The sequence below is a fragment of the Harpegnathos saltator genome, unplaced genomic scaffold, assembly GCF_003227715.2.
Source record: "Harpegnathos saltator strain DR-91 unplaced genomic scaffold, Hsal_v8.6 scaffold460, whole genome shotgun sequence".
NCBI lineage: Eukaryota > Metazoa > Arthropoda > Insecta > Hymenoptera > Formicidae > Harpegnathos > Harpegnathos saltator.
Window position 1 is genome coordinate 175001 of NW_020230273.1, and position 21606 is coordinate 196606.

General features: G+C 48.2%; 1 protein-coding gene across 13 annotated transcripts in view; it reads left to right on the forward strand.

Annotated features, from left to right (window-relative positions):
- cic (Putative transcription factor capicua) overlaps window positions 1-21606 on the forward strand; it is a 49359-nt gene that overhangs the window by 22910 nt on the left and 4843 nt on the right. For 7 of the 13 annotated variants that reach the window (XM_011155298.3, XM_011155299.3, XM_025301975.1 and 4 more), the window contains exons 2-19: window positions 11145-11431; window positions 12400-12797; window positions 12964-13591; window positions 13700-13960; window positions 14147-14258; window positions 14400-14609; window positions 14713-14828; window positions 15051-15940; window positions 16078-16294; window positions 16606-16686; window positions 17611-17894; window positions 18019-18441; window positions 18504-18855; window positions 18948-19261; window positions 20232-20460; window positions 20553-20765; window positions 20893-21156; window positions 21349-21547. In XM_011155298.3, coding sequence (XP_011153600.1) covers window positions 12420-12797; window positions 12964-13591; window positions 13700-13960; window positions 14147-14258; window positions 14400-14609; window positions 14713-14828; window positions 15051-15940; window positions 16078-16294; window positions 16606-16686; window positions 17611-17894; window positions 18019-18441; window positions 18504-18855; window positions 18948-19261; window positions 20232-20460; window positions 20553-20765; window positions 20893-21156; window positions 21349-21547 — 5171 coding nt within the window. In that variant the 5' untranslated portion in view covers window positions 11145-11431; window positions 12400-12419. Of the gene's footprint in view, window positions 1-7919; window positions 8103-11144; window positions 11432-12399; window positions 12798-12963; window positions 13592-13699; window positions 13961-14146; window positions 14259-14399; window positions 14610-14712; window positions 14829-15050; window positions 15941-16077; window positions 16295-16605; window positions 16687-17610; window positions 17895-18018; window positions 18442-18503; window positions 18856-18947; window positions 19262-20231; window positions 20461-20552; window positions 20766-20892; window positions 21157-21348; window positions 21548-21606 lie in introns of those variants that run through there. The other 6 variants (XM_011155301.3, XM_025301979.1, XM_025301981.1 and 3 more) reach the window with 6 other exon arrangements.

Here is a 21606-nt window from a genome sequence, read left to right on the forward strand (position 1 = left end):
CGATCGACGATAAGATTATGACGTAGCGCGTGTGCATGTCTGATTGCGCGCACCGCCTCTCTTCCGTAACCTCGTTCTTCTTCTTCTTCTTTTTCTTCTTCCTTCTCTCTCTTTCTCTCTCTCTCTTTCTCTCTCTCTGCACCCCTTCTCTTCCATCCCTCCTTCTTCCCTCCTCCTCGTTTTCTTCGTTCTCCTCGTCAAGCGGCGTGGTCTCCGAATATCCACAGTTGGGTTCGTTGATCGGTCCGAGCCACGAGTGTAAACTTGCTTTCTTTGCCGGGCTAACATGACGATGTAAAGTCTGTCGTATTCTCCTTGGAAAATACAAATTCCTGCTCTCTCTCTCTTTCTCTCTCTCTCTCTCTCTCTCTCTCTCTCTCTCTCTCTCTCTCTCTCTCGTCGAGGTAAAAAATTCAACGGCTTGTGGAGCATCGGCTGTCGTGTTATTTCTTCATATTTCTGGTGTATAGCAAAAAGAGCGAGTCAAACGGTGAGATGAGCCGAGCCAGGTACTCCACGTCGCGGATGAAGGAGAGAAATGCCCGAAGACGAGCCTCGCGCTTTACGCGTGGCTCACGTGTAGTCGTTTATCAGCCGTTACGTATGTCGATTACAGATTTACAACCAAACCTGCGTTATCAGTCTCGATTTTTAAACAGCCGAGCTGTTATGTGTTGCGTAATCCGCGTGATTCGATCGCGATCTGCGGCACCGACATCGACAGCGAGATAGGGGGCGGCGAGGAGAGAGGGGTTCGGTATCACTCGAAATACACATCTCGTAATCCGCGAGGCTCCCGCGAGACAAAGAGACGCGAGAACGAGAGATAGCTTGTATCAATATTGAGGAGACCGAGATCGCGCACTTTCTGCGAGCTGTGCCGAGCCTCTTCCACGCGTTCCTAAATTCAAAGGATCATCAAGGCTCGGCGAAAGCTCCTGAAATCAGAGGGACCCTTTGGGACCTGCGAGACGATTCTCGCGTGGCAGTCGACGGAAAAGTAAGCTTTTGCTGCTGGCTTGCATACAGCTCACGATAAGAGAGGGGGGACGGCGTTTTCTGTGTGCTTTTGTGCACGATCCTCCAAGCTTGAGCGAGCGCACTTTATTGCGTTATCGCGGCGGCTCGCGACCGCTATCTAAAATATCTCCTTTTTTCATGCCCGGATGTACTTTGACACTGTATTTACTGTCAGAGAGAGGGAGAGAGAACGAAAAATCTTCATCGCGGTCCTCCCGGCCCCCTTCCATCCCCCGCCTACAGCCGGCACTGCGCGCGCGCGCGGTCGTTTCCATGCGGAACGGAGCGCGGTTTGCAAAGGTTCACGTGCACGATAATCATTATCGGTGTGTCGTGCTCTGATATCAGCGGCTGGTAAACGTACCAAGCGCGTGTGTCATCCCTTCCGGGGGCTCCTGCCAATATCCTAAATATCTAATCGATTGATTTGTTCAATCGGCCGGAATAATTATCAGCGCGTCAGTGTGTATGCATATGCTCGACGCGAGATTCATAATCTCGCGAGGAGATCGAAGATCTTGTAAATCCCCCCCCCCTCCCCCGCCTCCCGCCCTCCGCCTGCGGCTCTCGTGTTTTCGCATATACACACTCTCACCGTGGAAGAGATCGTGTTAATTATGCACGGACGATTGCTGTTGTCGAGCTGTTCTCTTTGACTCGTCGTTTTATTGTCTTTTTGCATGTCGCGCTTTGCGCACGTCTCGTTGGTACTATCTGCTGTGTTGCCTCGTCTTTCTCTCTCCCACTCGGTATATAAATATACATAAAAATATTGCCTGTGTGTGTATGCATTAATGATAGCAATGAGATAAAGAATATCGAAGTGTCAATGTTACGCTTGCCTTATGTAACGGTATATCGGTAATATGAAAAGTGGCTGGAGCACGTGACGTAAGCCGTGGCGTTTTGGCAAACATAAAAAGAAGAAGAGGGAGAAAAGGAAAAAGAGGCGGGCCTTGCGGCCTTTTCGATTATACTTATTCAGCATACACTGCGTGTCGCAATTGGTTAACCTTCGAATTTGCTTCGCGCCGCTTTGGCTTGCGAGCAAAGCCAAAACCGCGAAACTCGTTTCCGAATTTCCGATCCTCCGCCCGCCGCGCGCTGGCGTTACGAAAAAATGCATTCGATCCGACAGATTCGCGTGATCGATTAGCTTGTTCATTTCCTCCTCCCCTCTTCTTCCTCTTCTCGTGTCAATCAGCGCAGACCTATTTCATCTTGCCGTCCATCAATGTAGAAGACGCAACCGCGAGCAAGCTTGGCCGGCCAGTGCGCTCTCGTTTACTTCTCTCGCGAACTTTTCGTTGATTCTTCAGCATCTCCTGCGAGATCTCCGCGGGATAATTTCTTTTCGGCGAGGAAGAGCGACTTTGCTCGTGCGTGACGCTGCTCTTATTTCGTCGTGTCTAACTTCGCGATTTCCGATGACATCGCGATAAATATTGACACCGCTTCTCTATCTATCTCTCTCTCTCTCTCTCTCTCTCTCTCCTCTTCTCTTCTTTTTCTCTTTCTCTCTCCTTCTGCTTCTTTAACACTCCGCTGCGATTGACGTGCACGTGCGCGCGGCCGAGTGCATGCAGCGCGATGCACACGCTCTCCTCGTCCATTGGTGGCCGCGAGCGCTGTGTGCGCGGTGCCGTGGATTTGTATATGTATACGTGCCGCGATACACGTGGGTCCAGCAAGTGTCGGGTGTAAATCCGCTCGCGGTTGTCCGTGGCGAGAGTGCGTGAAAGCAGCCGAGAAGTAAGCGATTCATGGGCGCTGTGGAATAATCGGCGGCGGGTCGCGAGTCGTCGACTTAGGCCGGATTCACGTTATCCGTTTAGGCGGCGGCAGGCTGCTCGATCGAGATATTCTTTAGTGCTTTCGCATTATAGAGTACCGACAGTGTCTCTCGCACTATTAGATTTTAATTGTTTCTGTTGAAAAGAAAAATGGACGGAAAGCTGAAACGGTAGGTAGGCATTCTACCCGTCCGTCATCGTCAGAACGGCTAATGTGAACGCGGCCTTACAAACGGCGAAGTTTCGCGTTTCACATTGGATTTGTATGCCCACGATTTGAATTTTATATTTTGCTCGTCGTGGGCAACGTGGTTTGACGATCAGTTCGCCGTCGAATGTTGAATCGCGCGATAGCCAGTGGAGTAATTGACAAATGCCGCGATACAATATATAATTTAATAATACCGAGAGTGAGAGATAAACGTATTACTATATTGCCGAGTGATAGCGCATCGGAACGTATCGACGTGACACGGAGAGCTCGATGCGATCAAGGCTCTCGTATTTCTATTTTTTCGCGTTTTATCGTGTAATGTTTGCGACATTCGATGTCGTAAAAATTCCCGTGTATTCTTGGAGCGTCGGATAGCGGAGAGAAACTTTTCCGCCGTATCGCGCGCGCGCGCGCACTTTTCGCACCGAACGACGCGAGCGTTACTCTTCGGTGCATCCACCGATTGCGCAAGCGTGTGAACTTTATTTCTTCATAGCGCGTTATTATTCCGGACGTTAAAGTGTGTATCCAGTGTGTACGTTTCGTTGTTTTGAAATCGGTTACACGCGATCTCTCGCCTGCGTTTCTCCGCCGTACGATGTGTACGATGGATGGGTGGGTGGGTGCGTATATTCTCTCCTATGCAACACGATAAACTACGGTTTATCGTCCCGCGAAGATTAGGACACCCCGCTGTGTTATTGTTCGTCCTCGGCAACGGTCTTGCGATACATCGACAATTTTTACACGGAGTACCGTGAAAAAGTTCTGCCGTTTCACCATCGATTCGCGCTCGCGGCTTCGGCGAAAGTGCGGCTGTTGGGACAGCCGCTGATAAATAAACAGAGAGAATTCTCCTTTTTTCCCGAGCAAATGAAATTTTATTCGGCAAGAATACGGAGAACCGACGGCACGGCTGTTTTCAATACCCTTTTAACGTACAAAAGCATCGAACTGAAATCGCTATCGAATCCACGTCGAGTTTGCGAACTTCTTCGCGGCATAGAGAAAGAGAGAGAGAGAGAGAGAGAGAGACGCACTCAGCGAAATTAAAACCATCTTCCGCTTTATCATTCTCTTCCTTTTATTTTATCCGCGATATCGCGCGTACACCTCGTTCCCCCGAGAATCGATCGTCGACGCGCGCGTTTTGCCGGGCCACCCGGTATATTTACGTGCAAAACTCGCAGCAATCGCGTGTGCAGCACGCGACACACGGGGACACACACACACTCTCTCTCTCTTTCTCTCTCGGTGCCTTCTCTCGCCTCGCTGCGAAATATGACGTCACTACCGACGACGATGCAAACGTGTGTCGCTCCTGGGCGTCGGTCAATCTGTTTATGGGAGGGACTCGCGTGTGTAATTCGGTTGCGACTCGTGTGTTGCGACCGTGGTGGTGGCCCTTGAAGAGCCGCCGCCGCTGCCGCCGTGTTTGCATCGCGTCCAACCGAATGTGCACGCGCACGTGTTCGTCGCGAATAAGACGAAACGAGTGAATAATTTGTGGCCACCTCGCATGCAGCGGCGCACTCACTTCCCCACCGAGTAATGACTATTATCGTCGACGGAACGTTGCTTTCGTTTTCAGCCACCCAGTACTGTCGGGGCCGGTGATGAATGGTTGCACGTGCGATTTGTAATTACGAGCGTCGGAGCCGCCGTCATCGTCGTCGAAGTTCAATCGCGCTTGATTTGTGTTACAAAGTATCTATTAATTTTTTTTTTTCCCCCAGCTTATAAACATTTGTATTATTATCTGCTGAGAGAATCAATGAAATTCGCTCGCTCGCCGAGCGAGACAAAAAACGGTGTCGAGTGGTAATAGCCTTACAAATATTACGTAGCGTGCATCCGACGACGGCTGAATATTATACAAGCCTCTCTGCCCTCTCTCGAATCGAATTTTCCTCCTTTGTCTGGACACAGAGAGATTATGCGACATCGTACAAGAGATAACGCGCATACACACACACGGGACGTAGAAGCGCGCGCACACATACACATGAATGTACGGGACACGTGACATGGTGTGTATGTGATGGAACGTTAAAGGGCAATGTCACGCCGTAATGAGCCTGGAAATTCATCGATGCCTCGCTCAAATCACTATAAATGTCACTTGATACATCTAACACGTCACTTTCCCCATCACGATACCTCGCTAAGGCGCTCTCTCATCCCTCCCTACAAGGGAGGTACGTATACGTAGTATCCAAAAAAAGACGTGCGTCAGTAGCGGAACTTTGTTCTCGAAGAAACTCGACATCGATTTCTTTTTTATTAATTTCTTTTCGCTTCTTTTTCTAACCATTGTGTCTCTCCTCCTCCTCCTCCTCCTCCTCCTCGTCTCCTCCCCACAAGTTTATTCGTCTTCTCGTCTGCAAAATTCAAATTCCCTCCCCGAGCGTTTGCCCTTCTCCGTATACACAGATACAGATGTGCATTCCAGCCTTTCGTTAAACACTAAACGTCACGCCACTTATATGAATCATAAGCGTGCGGAGAAAAAAACGCCAGCTGACTCGTTTTCGCATCGCGCGCTGTGTATTTATATATGCGCGGTGTGTGCGCGTACAAAGGAACGTACGAAGAAACTTGCCCGGTAATTGAATGTCGAGGCGACGTTCGCTTGTCACGAGAATGGTGTCTGCAATTTTTTTAACGAGCCGCGCATTCCAGCGATACCATTATCTATGGTACACGCCGGAAGTCGCACCGTGTTTATGTAGGCGCGCATCGCGCAATGATGGTGATGGTAGTGGTAGTGGTAGTGGTCGTACGAAAACTTATGCCGGCTTTTGTGCGGAGCGTATGTGCGCGCGATACGCCACGGAACGAGCATTATGTATACTTGTGCGTCGCGCCAAGTTGCGGTTTAATTCACGGAATTGTGCGCGTACTCGCCACTTCGTGTCCTCGACGCGCATTCGCCGCTAAATGCGTGCCGTCTGAATTTCCAGGTCTCCTCCTAGCATCGCCGTCGCGCGTTGCGACAGATAATAATCGATACAGATAGACAGACAGGCAGATAAGAATTTATTTATACGGCTCGAGGTTTCCGAAGGAGAGAGAGGGAGAGGGGACGTGCGACAAAAATTTTCTCTGTTGAATCTTCCTCCGAAGTGTGCTAATTTAGCGTTAAATATCTGACGCTCGGCGCACGAGAGAGAAGAGAGAGAGAGAGAGACTCGTTTTTAAGTTCCGTCTCGGTAAAATTACTTGATAATCGAATTTTCAAAGAGATATCGTTTCATGCACTTCGATGCATTTTTCTTTTTCTTCTTGTCAAAGTTAAAGGCATCAGCCGCGGGAGTCAGGATATGACGTTGCAGATGAAGCACGGAGAAGACGTCGTTGTCATTTTAAATCAGCGTATTTTTATCGAGGCGACCCACTTTTCTCGCAACGTCATAATTAGTTTAATTATACAGAGATACGTTTGTGTGTGTGTGTGTGTGTGTGTGTGTGTACGCGCGCGCTCGCTCGCGTACTAATCGTATTCATCCGACACCGCTTGACGCGCGACAAGTAGTTATTCCTTTTAGACTCGAATCGATTTCTCAAATAAATTTAGGGGACTCTTTGTCGCCCTTTATTCCGTTGGAAAGAAATATTTCCTGTTCTATACGTCGAGGATTACATCTTAGTCTCATTAAGAAGAAAGAGAGGTCAACTCAAATTCCGCACAACCGCCTCAAATGCTGTCGCAAAAGTCCCGAGTGCTCTCGAATATCCTATTGGTCGAGAAATCCGGCAACGCTCAGAGGGTCCTGCGGGATCACAAGCGCCTAAAATAACTTTGTATCGCCAATAATGCTCAGGCTCGTTAATACCCCGCCAGGAATAATACCCGTTGGGATTTTCACTCGTCAAAAGGGGGAGCATCGTCGTCTATCTCTCGGTGGCGCCCGGGTGGCAGCAGGTACCCGGCGATGTTTGTCGGCGTCCAACGACTTGTAACGGTGCGCGGGGCGGCAAGTGGAAACGTTAAAGAAGGAGCGCGCGAGATTATGTTACCGTCGCAAATCCAAATGCTCAAGCCATCCCTTTATCCTGCATCTCTCCCAACCTGCCGCTGCATAATACCTCAACCACCGGCGCGTCAGCATCACCGCCGCTTCTGATTTACCTGATTTACGTGTCGCCCCATCCCGAGGACATACCCTCGTCTCGGGACGACCTCCTTTCATCATCAGATTCGCGTCGTATTGTCGCGCTCCTCATCCTCATCGGGTCGACAGACCGCTCTCGCTCACAAAGTCTGCGTCGCCATTTCGCCGGTCGGTCTTCATTGAAAATGCACGAGACGAGCGGGAGGAAGGACCGGCGGGGAAGGACGAGGAGGCGAGAGAGACGAGAAAGGCGGAGCGGAGACTCTCTCGCGCAGGTATATCGGTTACGAGTTGCTAAGATCCGTTAGAAGAAAAGCTCTCAGAGAGAAGGCTCCGCTCCGGCGTTGAATGACGAGAATCGTGGGTGGTATTGGTACCCGAGGGTATCGCTTCGCCGTTTCCTCGGCCATCGTCGTGCTACAGGTTCTGCCGCGGACAGCCCGATACACGGTTCTTCCTCCCGTCTCACCGCTGGTGTGTGTCTCTGAAAGCAGAACCCTCCGGCGACGTAGCGAACAGCTCCGGGGGATAACGAACGCGCGCGCGTTCCGATTGAGTGGCACCTGCACGATGACGGAGTCAGTCGTCGGACTGACTCTGTCCTCCGGGATAGTCCCGTTTCCGGCCGCCCACCCCCCTCCCGGTGGTAAGGTCGTAAACGCGATGACACCTGGTGACTGGAGGACGCTGCGGGCTCCTCTTCCTCGCCCTCCTCTTTCTCTCTCTCCCTTTCTCTCTCTCTCTCTCTCTCTCTCTCTCTCTCTTCATTTCCTCCGCGTTCGTTTCAGTAGGAACGACAGGACGCGGTGTCACGGGCTTTATTAACGACGCTCGCGCACACCACCACTACACGAGCTATCACGAGATATCAAATCAATGTTAACCGCGCGTCGCGCGACGTGAAACGTCAAATTAATGGCAATCGCGTTACGCGGGAAACACGAAGCGTAAAATTCGCAGGTAAGTGAAGCACCGCGCGGAATACGAGACATTCCCGAGCTCTCTCTCTCCCTCTCTCTCTCTCTCTCTCTCACATATACATATACATATATACACACACCACACATACACAGTTTGTTCGGTTACCACGTATAACGTCGGGTTAACGTTTTAAAGTGCAGAATATGAAATTAACGGCGTAACAGCACCATGAAATATAAAACGCGAGATCGATAACGACACTACCACCACCGCCAGCACCTCCTCCTCCTCCATCATCACCACCGCCACTACCACCATCAAACATCATTGGGTCGCTCATGAAATGCGATACACAAAATTAACGGCGACTGTGCCGCGGACTGAAATATATCCATCGTTAATAGACATCCTGCGTGTTGGGTCGATTCTTCATCCTCGGTCTTATCGGCCGCGAGTCGCCCAGCCACCTTATCTCCGGTTACTGATGTCTCGCGAGGACTCGGAGTTTGGTCTCATCGTCCACCCTCGCGCGTGTGTATACCTGTGTGTACGTGTTACACCCGCGGGGAAACCCGCTCTCGTGAAAGGGCGCTAGAGGGAAACGTCGGGAGGGAGCGGGCCGGGAGAGGGAGGAGTAGGAGGGAGACGCGGGGAACAGATAGCAGCAACGAGCGAACGGACGCGATACAATGGCGGATTCTCTCTCGGGTAAAGGCGAGCGAGAGAAAGAGAGAGCTGGGCGAGTCGCGTGAGTCAGACTCGAAGTAGGGAGCAATATGCTCGATGCATTCCCCCTTGGTCCCTTGTGCTATCGGTCGGGCACGAAACGGAGCGAAAGAGAGAGAGAGGGGGAGAAAAAGGAGAAAGAGGGAAGGAAGAAAGAATGTATTTTCTTCGGGGACGAAACGCGTATTTCGTGCCGCAGGAAATAAAGTGCGTTAAACGGTGGTTACGATCCGATTGTCTTCGAGGGGCCCTTATTTCTCAAACGTCATTGGATAGTCTCTCTCTCTCTCTCTCTCTCTCTCTCTCTCTCTCTTTTTCGGGGAGATGTAGAGCACAGGATGAAGCTGAAAGATAGTAATCGATTGGAATTCTCAGTAGCACTTTACACGTGACGGCCAGACGTGGCCCGTCTCGTCTTTCTCGTTAACTCTTGGGGGGCGACATCCTTTATCTCGTCTGTCGAGTTCCCTTTCTTCCTTCTCTTTATTCGGCTTCGCTACGTGTCGCGTGAAATAGGCGATCGACTACTCTCTCTTCTTCGTCTCTCATGTGAACTTGCTTCGCACGTGCGCGCGCGCTCCCTTTCCTCCCGGACCGATTCTCCGCGCGGAGCGTGCGAGATCGGTTGCACCTTTTTCCCATCCGCCAAGTTCTCATCGGTTTCTTCCTGTTCCGCGAATGTTCGTTGACTCGTGCCACGGTTATGAACAAATTTGTCAGGCGGGATTTTGCACTGAACGCAGACGTGGGAGAGATCATTTTTTTTTTTTTTTTTTTTTTTTTTTTTTTTTTTTTTTATGGAAAGATTAAAGAGAGGAAGAAGCAGCAAGTGCTGAGACTGTAAATGAGATTAGATAGGCGTGTTCTGATTTTGCCAAACTGTATCTACGCAACGACTAGCGATCTCGGTAATTTCGAGTCAGTCGAAGGTCGTTGATTATCGGAACCTCGAGTGCGCAATATAATAATGCTTGAGCGACTACGCTCAGGTTTTTCGTCCGTTCGAATTGTCATTTTACCCGAGCAGTTATTCCGACTTTTTTAACCCTTATGTTTTAACTTAGCAGCTGAATACAGAATCGTAAGGCCAAAGTGTTTGACCACAGACCTCTGCGTGTTTGTATGCGAGGGCCGAGGGTAGTTTTGAACGCAGGGCAATCTTGAATAGAGGTTCCTTTTCAGGTCAGTTTCGAGTAAAGGACTGTCATTTTTCAGACAAAAGCTATTCTACCGGTGAGAAATGTAGGTACTTTAAGGCCTCCTTAGTTCAGTTTTTGTTGGAGGAATAGCTTTTCTTCAAAACTGAATTGAAGAAAAAAAAAAGGGGGGAGAGCGATTGAGAAAAAGAACTTCATTAAAGGCTATTTAAAGTCGGAAACTATCTTGATCATTGCTACGCGAGAAATGTTTTCGTTATGGTAGAAGCGAACGTGATAAACGACGACGAAGTAAACTAAAGTAAACTAAACGCCCCCGAGTCAACAGTTTCCAAGTTTTTCAAAACAATCGTGCTTATCCCGAAAGAGCAACGGAAAAGCCGTGCGAACGTCTCGGTTTGCATTTTACGAGTACCCAAGTGCTCCTTGCGCGTCGGTCGTAGTTCTAGTAGTTCTAGTAGTCGACCTGTGAGACTACTAGTTGTCTCCGTGGCAATCGAAGCAGCGGTCTCACCTGGCCGCAGTCACGCATGATTTCCGCGATGCACGATCGCGAAATTGCTTTTGTCTTGCCTTACCTCGAGACTACCGTCGCCTCTTCGTTTTTTTCCTCATTGTGCTTCGCATGTTTCGTTCTTTTATTCACGATCCGTGACAGCGATTAGACACACTACTAGTCGACGATTATAGCAGTCGGAGTCTTGCGGTTTGGTTGCTTAGCAATAAAAATTAGCCTCGTCGAAATCTTGTGCGCTGTAATTTTCTCTCTCTCTCTCTCTCTCCTTTTTTTATTTTTTGCTTTTTTCTTTTTCTTTTCTTTTTATCCTTTTTTTAACAACTTTGAAACTCGGATGTCCGAGAGTGTATTGTAATAGACTTTCGGTAAACAAAGCAGATAATCTCTCTCCTCTGAACTTACTGGGATGAGTCAACGAATTTGACGAGGCACAACCGCCACGGTTCGTAATATTCCCGCGCGCGTGTAGTGGTTATCCAAAATCTCCCGAAAAGAAGCGACTGGGAAGAATGGATAGCCAGAGATAGAGGGGATGGTGAGGATGAAGGGACAGAGGGGGCGAGAGACTTGAGCCGACCGAGCGAGGCGAGCCGAGGGAGAGAGAGAGAGAGAGAGAGAGAGAGAGAGAGGGAGAGAGAGAGAGAGAGAGAGAGAGAGCTAAAGCGACGTCTTTCTTTTCAGAACATTCAGTGGAGACGCGAAACAATTAAAGAGGAGACGAGTGTTTGCCTAAAAAGAGAATTTTCGGAGGAGGATGCTCGGCAGTTGGGGCTGGGAAGAAGAATTGGAGTTGGGAGAGGGTACGACAGCAGCCCCGTCGCAAGAGAGACAAAGACGAGAGAGCCCAGACTCGACGCATCCTGTTCCCGACAGCCGGGTGCTGAGGTATGCACCCAGCCGGTGTCACCACCCTCCCAGCTACAACTCGCCACATTTCAGCACGCAGCCTCCTCTCGACTGTACGGACTGTGAGTATATCTTGTACACGGCACGTCGTTGAGGCAGAAGAGAGCAGCCCCCAACGTGTAACGGGGAGAGCCTGAGCACAGTTGCAAGTTCCTTGCTAACGCTGGACCGTAGATATCGCTGAAAAGTGATACGTCATGGTTTCCTCTGCATCCTTGAGAAAGATTCGGAGTGACTACGACGACATTGCGTCACCACATGGCGCGGCCAGCTTGGGTTCTATCTTGGTATTGTCCTTAGTGTTGGACGTGTCTTCGGCGATATCGGAAGTGTGATTCTGTGATTTGCAACCTGCGTTCAGGTGGTGCTCGTCGATTTCTCCTTCGTTTCTTTTTTCTTCTTTTTCTTTATTGTACGCTGCTTTTTTATCAAAGACAGGATTTTCATTATATACGGGTTACACACACACACACACACACACACACACACACACGCGCGCGCGCGTACGTGCGCATGTTTGTGCGTGTGCACACATCTTGTACGTATGTAACATTTTATCAGCGTTATCAGTTTTCATAACGATATCATTATTAAAGCGTCAATTGCGACACTTGGAAGAAAAAAAAAAACGATACAAGTGACAAAGTTTAAGTGCGAGCGGGGAGATTCACGAGTCGAAAAAGTACGAGATAAAGATCGTTTTGCATAATTGTATCTGTAAGTAGGTCAAAAGGAATGTAATATAAATCGGCTTTTTCGGAAAAGAGGACAGTCGCTTTATCTCTAATCCCAAAGATTACTACGACGCATTTTACTCTCACGGCATTTTTATCTCTCTTATCACTATTGTTTTCTAAACTTTCCAATCATTGTCCATCATCCGTAATACTCATCCGCTTGTACGACGTTCATTGTTGCGTGAGAAAAAAAGAGAAACTCTTTTGTAACCCACGACGGTATTTGTTTCGTCCATGATGATATTGGATGATGATATTAGAGCAAGAAGGACAGTATAATCGTAAACTTGCAGAGCAGCGTGAGGTGGCCAAAATGCTGACTGCTCACACAGAGATGCACGACAAGCGAGATAGCCTCGGCGGCGGGCAATATGGGGCAGGCGGGGGTGGTAGTGCTTCGATTGAAGAGAAATCTATTCCGAAACAACCACCCCCGCCACCAGCACCACCGCAACGAGACCTGTCGGACCCAACTATCAGCGCCAAGAAGCTTCCAAAGAAACGAAAGTTTGATCCATCTGAGCTCGAGGAGATGGACAAGACCAGCAACGTTACCAGCAACATTAACAACATGGTGAACATACGCGCGCCGACGATGCCGCTCGGCCAGCCGACTTTAGGCCCGCAATCGAGCTTATTATCCACCACCAACCGGCAGTCACCGCAACAGCAAGAGTCCGATTGTTATCAGGTGCGTTGATAAATACACGCTCTTGTCTTGATATTTGAAGGTAGTTGATCCATGACGATATCGTAATAAAAAATTGAATGACTGGTAGAAATACCAGGAGGAAGAAAGCCGGAGAAACAACGTTTACGTTGAATATTTACAAGCATATGTTTCGCGGTGCCTTTAGGTATCCTCAGCCCATTCGGTAGTGGTGTTACCTCCTCAGAGTACAGCGGTGGATTATTCTCTTCGCGAGGAACCTTTACGTTCTCGTCCTCGGCCTGCAACCGTTGTTATTGATCTCAGTGAGTGGCGCGACCACAGAGTGTTAGCTTTAAGGGATTTATGTTATTATCCGGGTGTAATACGTAACGTCGGGGAGGCTCACGGGGAGATTCTCATTGAGTTCGACGACAAGAGGAAACAAGTGTACAGTGACGTTCTGGGCGCGGGCAGATACGATGTGATAGGCGACGCCAGCCCGTCCCTGGGACAGGTGACTCTGGAAGCGAAGGTTTGCATCAGGCAAACTGTCATACCTTCAATCGCGAACAGTCACGTGGACGTGAGCAATGTAGTAGACGCGGGTCATGTGGATCCGAGCCACGTGGACGCGGCGAAGGTGTTTGTTAAGGGGACAGTGTACAAGATATTAACGAAGCCTTATCGTTTTGCTGTGAAAGTATCGCGGGATGACGATCGGACTGAGACTTGCTATGTGAAGCGCGCGGACTTGCGACTGGTGCAACCACTATGGGCGGACGAGTTGGAGGAGGGCCTGGAGGAATGCGATCCTTCGAGGATCGAGACCATTGGTAATACAATTTTCTCTCTCATCATCGCACGGGCAGAGATCCCATCGAGTTGTGTTAATCGCGTCTCTCTTGAGGTAACACGTCCTTCGCAATTTACTGTTTTACCAGAACACGGGTATCGCAATACCACGGAAGCTCCGACAGCAGTGCCAATTTTGCAAATCCATCATACTTCTCATCACCCATCGCATATATCGTCTCATAACGACACGAGCTACTATAGAACCACCGGCACCAGTCCTCTCATGACCTTAGGCACTCCTGCGCATTCTGCCAGTACTGCGTTAAGTAACGGCAGCCGGCCGTACGACGATTTAGAAAGCGAGGACGACTTAGACAGGGAAGATATTACATTTCCTTCGGACGCAGGTTAGATATCAGCCAACGATAACTCGCTTTCGTACACGGTACATTTTTTACACAGAGGACCTTGTGTATGGCAACTATACTGTACGGATGTAACATCATTTACAGACTCGATATCGTTTTTATCGTGTGGTACACACGTTTTAATCGAAACAATAGTATAGTAATTCAGATATATTCAACTGACAGATGCAAAATTGTCAGGGAGCAGCAAGAGAAGCAGCATGCAGAGCCGGGGAAGTACCAGTAGCCTAGTTGAACAACGTAGTATAACGCCTCGTTCTCAGGCAGCCACACCCAGGTATTAATGTTATCAAATATATCGATCCTCTCGATAAAAGAAAATGCGTTTCACGCATGCGAATATGCCAAATTATAAGCTGCGCGTTCATTAGCCACATTGAGCGAGCCTGCTTTCTTCTTTTGTCCCGTTTCACAACAGATCTCAGGCGGCAACGCCACATAGGTATAAAAAGGGTGATATAGTGGTTACACCGAGCGGAATTAGAAAGAAATTCAACGGGAAACAGTGGCGCAGGCTTTGTAGCTCTTCGGACGGATGTCGCAAGGAGAGCCAACGAAGAGGCTACTGTTCCCGTCATCTCAATTTGAAAGGATCCGGTCTTAGAGGCCCGACGAACGCGGTTCCTGGGTAAGAACCCTGCCGCTTGTTAAAATTTTAATGAACGGATCGCGCCTCGCGATGCGTTCGTTACAAGAACCAGGTAAAACAATGCGATTTGCATCGGTTACAGCGGCAAGATGGACGGCGAAGAAACGTCGAGAGATTCCGACACCTCGCCGAATTACGGTGATAGAAGAATAGCAGGTAGATTTGATCAAGACGAAACCGAAGCTGCTAATATGCTCGGTAATCTTCCATATACCTAATAAAAATCGAAATTAGAAAATTCCTTTCTCGCACTTTGCTCGCACAGTTGAGCAATTTTGTCGAATCCCTTGTACATACAATGATCGATTGAGCGATCACAGCCGCCATTTCTGAAAGCTTCATATTAAAGCTCGACGGGATAATCGACGGGTGGTTTCTCTTTTGAATAAAAAAGTAAGTCAATATAACGTCTTGTTGCAGTGTCTCTGGGGAGTTCTAGATCGGCTACGCCAGCTTTCTCGTCACCGACAGGCCAGTCCTCTATATCACCGTGCATAAACCAATCGCCGGTGCCGCCGTTGGGCCTCAATCAGAACAACGTGTTCATGCCCATCTCGAGTCCCGCTCATCACGCGACTCCTCTGATTTCACCTAGCGCGAAATGGAAGCATTCGCCCACGCAGTCTAACTTTATGGTGCAGTATCCGCAGCAGGTGATCAAGCCGGAGCCGAATCGAGTGGTCCGGTCAAACCGGCCAGCTCCAACGGCGCCTGTCCCTACCAGTATGGGGACAAGCGTGATAAGAATCTCTCCGGTGACCCGCGCCATATCCGGACAGAACATGACTCTGCCGTGGTCGGAGCAGAGTCCGCCGCCGACGAGACACCCCTCGGTAGTCACGTCCATCGCCCAGCAACAGCAGGGCATAATCCTGCAGCACGCGCTGCAGGCGTCGAGTAACGATTTCCCCAATCACCACGCCGAGATGGCCGAGCAGAATACGCAGCTGATCAAGCCGTCGCACTCGCCGCACATACCGCTGCCGACATCGGCGCCGCAGAACTTGGCGCTGATGCACAAGCCGCTGGAACAGCCGGTCGACTACGCGCAACCGCCGCAGCCGCAGAACCAGCCGATCTACGTGATGCAACATCAGCATGAGAAGAAACATCAGTACGTTGTGATCAAGAATAGCATGGATGGACCAGCGGCTGCGCACATCAGCAATCAGGACGACAAGTATCGGCAGGGTCTGATGAATCATCTGGGCCAGCTGCCGACGTCCACGTTCAACCAAGTGCAGTGCCAGCCGCCTCAGTCACCCGTGGTTTCATCCGTCCATCTCGACAAACTGTCGGTTTTGCAACCCGTAAGTTGATCGCAACACTCTAAATCGGCGCAAATTTTACGCTGGCACAAATAGTAGTGTATCGTAGACACCGGGGTTTTAAGACCCGGTGCAGAAGCGGTTGATCGTATTCCGCGATTGTACGGTATCGTTTACAGGTGAACAAGGTGGGCACGCATGCTGGTGTGCATATGGACATGCAGAGAAATCAACCGCCGCCTACGAGCGTCGTGATGACATCCACCACGGAAGCATCCGATCCGTCTACTCCGACAAGCGTCTTCCAGCACGTAATTGTTCAGTCCGGACATTTGGTGCAGATTCCTAAGACCCAGCCCGCCAGGGAAGAGAATGCAAAAAACAACGGTATTCTCTGTAAGTTCTACGTTGTACGATAGATACGCGTTAGCCCTCTCTACACACGTGATTTACAGCGATCCGATACATTTCTGATATAACACCCCCTATCTTTGTACTTTTGACAGTGATTCACTGATAATGTTTAAGTTTGACGGTCGAGCTTTTGTGTTTCATGCAAGCGTTATAACGATCTTTCGTTGTTCCACTTTGTTTTATTTCACTTTGTTGTTGCGCGACTGTTGTATTTTACACGACGACTCCTCAAAATATCGTAATATCGAATCGATAGTACAAGCAAGTTTGACTAAACGGTAAGGCTTTCACAGATGGCAGCCACGAAGTTTCTCCTGCATACCAGCCCCATCCCCCATCATTACTGAACAGTGCAGTGCGCAACTGGAAAAAAGGTTTGAGTCCTGACTGCCAACTGAAATGTATCACGTCTGTCGAATTGCTGTAGCTTGCAATTTGCCAATGGTACATAGCACTGTACTTAAGCATATTTATTTGTTAATGTTAAGTATGTATATTACTTACTTGTTGTACTTATAACTTTAAAAGTCGCACTCAGGTTTTTGATATTTCTTTATATTTTTGCATATTTATACGTTTTCTCTTTTGTATTTACTTCATATACTTTTAATAATATATGACACCACCGGTACCAAGAGAGAAAGAGAGAGAGATAGAGATAGATAGATAGATAGATAGATAGCAAGAAAGAGATATTCCATTTCTATGAACGTAAACTCGAAGAAAGTTACATTAAATTTACTGCCCGAATATGACATTCACCATATTTCTTATGATGATTGTTTTCTTACTTGAGGTATATTTTTTTTTAATTCGCCGTTTTTTCCATGTACCATTGTCAATCTTGCAACAAACGCAATTAATTACCTCAAACTATGTTCTCATCTTTTAACTGCTCATCTCATTTAACATATGTAAGCAAAATATCCACTTACGACGATGAACTTTAATGCTGGGGAAGGGTTTCTCGCTAATATTTCTTTTGCCCTTGATTTATATCGATCGGACATACACTTACGCTACAGTTACATATGCTACAAGAATGCTGTACTCGCGATAGATCTCATGTAATATCCTCCAAATGACACGCAGTTCTCTTCTTACGGTATTCCAATTTCGGTTTGATACTAACAGTTCAATTCATTGCATTACCACTAACTCATTTTACCTCTTAGGGATATAGCAGCGAACACTATATGTCTATACATAAAGTTCACTATAACATTGTTATATCAGCTGCTATTCCCGCGTCATTACTAACCACACTCATCGCAACTAACCCACTAACTTCATTGCAGCTTTTTCCTGGCAGACGACAGTTCTGGAACAATCAGAGGTGAGCCCTCCTCCTTCTGCTCTGAGCCCACCCCTGAGCGCACCTCCAATTCCAATAAGTATGAGCACTCCTGCTGAAGATGGCCCTGGTACTGGTTCAGATCCCATAATACCCGCCGAGGAAGAGGACGATGATGTTTTTGAAGCAGAACCAACTCCACCCGCAGAAGTGGAAGCTAACGCTAATAAGAGACGCAGTCAGTCGCTCAGTGCTTTGCAATCAAAGGAGCCGCAAAGTCCACTGAAAGTAAGCTCCTCGACAATCACACGTCGCGATATATTTTTATCGTATACGCGTTTAAATATAAAATATTTTCCTTGCGCATAGCGGCGTCGTGTGTCTCTTCATGAGTCTATTCTTTACTTTACAGACTAAAGACAGAATACGACGGCCCATGAACGCATTTATGATTTTCTCGAAACGACATCGCGCCGTTGTGCATCAGCGACACCCGAACCAAGACAATCGCACGGTGTCTAAGATATTGGGTGAATGGTGGTACGCGTTGGGACCAGAGGAGAAACAAAAGTATCACGATCTCGCCTCGGAGGTGAAGGAGGCGCATTTTAAAGCGTATCCGGATTGGAAGTGGTGTAGCAAGGACAGACGAAAATCGTCGACGGCGAGCTTCAAAGGAAGCGAGACTAGGGCGAAGTTGAACAGTACGGGCGAGGAAACTGATCCCTTACAGAGCTCCTCCTCGGAGGACCCGCTGGCGGTTGCTCCCGCCGACGAAGCGCCCGCTCCGATCACTACTGCGAATCACTACAATGAAGCTCCCGCTAATATCGAGGTAAAAAAGAAAACAATGTCGCGATGATCTTTTTACTTACTCTCTATGTCTTCTCTAAAAAGAGATTGAGTAGACTGGCTTCATCGACGGAATTATCGACACAGATTATGAACCAGTCGCACACGCAACATCGGATCGCAGAGATTCCATTGCAAGTTGAGAACGCAGACATTGATGTTAAGCAAGACGACGACGGGAACGGATCCGACGACGATCAGATGGTTATCTGCGAAGATCCTCAGCCGGAAATAGACCTGAAGTGCAAAGACAAGTTGACAGACAGTGACAACGACGTGCAGGAGGACGCGGAGAAAAAGTGCTTTAATCAGTCGCAGTTCTCACCTGTGAGCGGTCAGAAGCGAGAGGCGGTCAATGTTAAACAGGAAATAACCTGCAGGCCTAAACCGATAAAAGGTATCTCGCCGAAATTTTTCGAACGTACGTTTAACGTGCGACACAAAGTAGACGAATGCATTTTAACAATGTGAATCTTGGTGTTTATGTAGCACGGATACCCTCAACAGGTATAGAATCCACAACAAAATATCACCATACTTCCATGGATAAAGGCGGTACTGTATCAGTTTTGTCGAGTACGTATCCTTATCACAGTCCTGTCAATCCAACAGGAGTGTCAGGGTTCCAACCCACTGGCGGTGCTTTCATAACTATGCCAATATCGCCGAAAGTTATTAAGCCGGAGCCGGTGAAGGGCGAGCAGCAGTACAGCACTCAGTACAGCGTGAGCAATCTCGTAAGCATCCACACTGAGAACGGACGGAACATGCCTAAGTTTACAGCAGCTCCGGTGTTGCACTCTGTAAGTATTAGATGAGAGTGGGATATCTTTTGCAAGGTGCACATTTTTGTGATTGATAGGGAGAGAGAGAGAGAGAGAGAGAGAGATGGAGAGGCTCGCGCACCGCAAATGTTGCGCGAATGCGATCTCTCGCATGAATCATTGAGAGTGCACAAGTTTATTACATGTGTAAAAAGTTCGCGACGGGAGCTTAGCGAGCCCCCGTTATTTTGAAAGTCCGTCTTAAATACGAAGATACGTTTAAGATGGACCTTCAAATTTATAGACTTTGTATCCGAGCAGGACATTAAGATTGTGCACTTGGCTACCTACCACTGCTCTCTCTGCTGCACTTTTGACAACACAAGTTACGATCCAAAACCACAGGACGTTCTTTTCATTATAGCTTCTTAGATTGATATATTTTCGCATACACATTGATGGTTTGTCTGAATAGTTCGTGAATAATAATTCTCAAGAAATAGTTTAGATATGTATCGAGTAAAATACTTTTGGAATCTCTCGATTCTGCTTCTTCGCACTGTTTCCATTATTTACTCGATCGTTTTTTGTTGAAATCGGATTCGCAAATCCGCCCCGCGAGTCATTGCTTATAATTTTGCTAAAAATTTGATGTTTACTTTTTTTTAAATATCCCTGATCTTATTCATATGCCAGTTCAAAAAAGATCTCAACAACTGACAATGCAACGTGACATTGTTATCGTTTCGAAACATTGTTTCAATCAGGTCTGACTAAGGAGAAAAAGTCTCCACGAACTTTCTGGACAGACCATATTCATGCGATTACTTGTTACTTTACGTGTGTACCTCTCTTCTTGGTTTCTCCCATGACGACGTCGAAGTTATTTTCAATCTCACGAGGCAATTGCTTTTAAGAAAGTAGTGCGCACGTTTCTCCCGCGATAGTACGCCGAGCGAATAGTAGACGGATTCAGGAATTGCGTTAACGAGTTTAACAATACTAACAGATTGGATCGAAACCTATGATGGCGCTGTTGAAACAACAGCAGCCGTTGCAGTCGTTAGGCACTACTCTTCGTCCCCTTACTTCAACTGTCCCTTATCAACCACCGTTCACTCTAACATTGCTCGATAACGATTTGGTGGCTGTTTCCAAACCGCAGCAGGGATCGCAGTACCTTAACCCGACACCGCAGCATCCCAGGATGTACGGCGGATTCCAGATACCCATCTCTGGTGAGCACTGAGAAAAATTAGCCTCACGTTGCTTCCTCCCGCGAGACAGTGCAACATTTTTGAAAGAACGAGTCTTTGCAATCCGATTATAGACGCTGGTAATCGCAACAACTCCATATCCGTGCAAAACTTGGTTCCCAATAACAAGATGGAGATTCAGAGTGTCATTGTGAGCAAGCCCTACCCGGTCTCGACAAATTCCACCACGTCGACTTACCGAGGGCACGGTGGCCATTCCATTGCTCGTCTCACCGAGCCTGAGAACAGTGACAATCAACTGACCACGAATCACGCTCAATTTTACGGTAATCTTTGGACGGATTCCTCTTTTTCTCGTGACCCTCGTACTTATTATTAATACCGAATACCTCTCCTCTCTGGTGGTACTTATGCCATTTTCACGAATCTTGTTCATCTCGTTGTCCATTGCAGGTAGTAACGTAAAAACGGAAGACAGGAAGGAAACCATAAACATTGCTCTTCCCACGACCAATGATAAGCACAAGCAACCGCCGACACCTCACACTCCGCAGACACCTCAGAACAATCACGGAAGCGGTGATTTGTCGTCGAATAAGTCGTACTCGTTCGATGAGGGCCAGAATAACGACATAGGGCCAAACAAGGGTCCTTTCATGCTCGCTCCGACTCCGGCACAACTCGGTCGTGCGCCACTGCAAAGGAGACAATCGATGGGTATGCAGTCTCGATACTTTTGTAGCTTCAAGATTGATGTGAGAGTGATAAAATAATTGGCCACGTGAGAATACTCCGACATACTTCCGTTGTGCCGCAATAATTAAGCTACTGCTGTTCGTTTCTTTCGCTATCTTCCTTCTTTGCTCCCACTTTCTTCTCATCTTTTGTTATTTGTTCTCGCAACGACAGCACTGCCTCCCGTTTCAAACGCAGGGGATCATGGGCCAATGATATCTCAGCATTGTGACAGTCGACCGCAAATCAATACGTCTCAGAGCGTGTCAGAGCAGACGCAACAGCAAAGTTTGGCAGAATCTCATACTTCCCCCTCACCCTCCACTAAGAAGGCTTCCTTCTTCAAGAAAAACGTGGAGGATGGTATGGACAGGTACTGTCGAGATGCATTTTCAACGGCCCTTCCGTCTTGAGTCTCATCATGATCGAAGA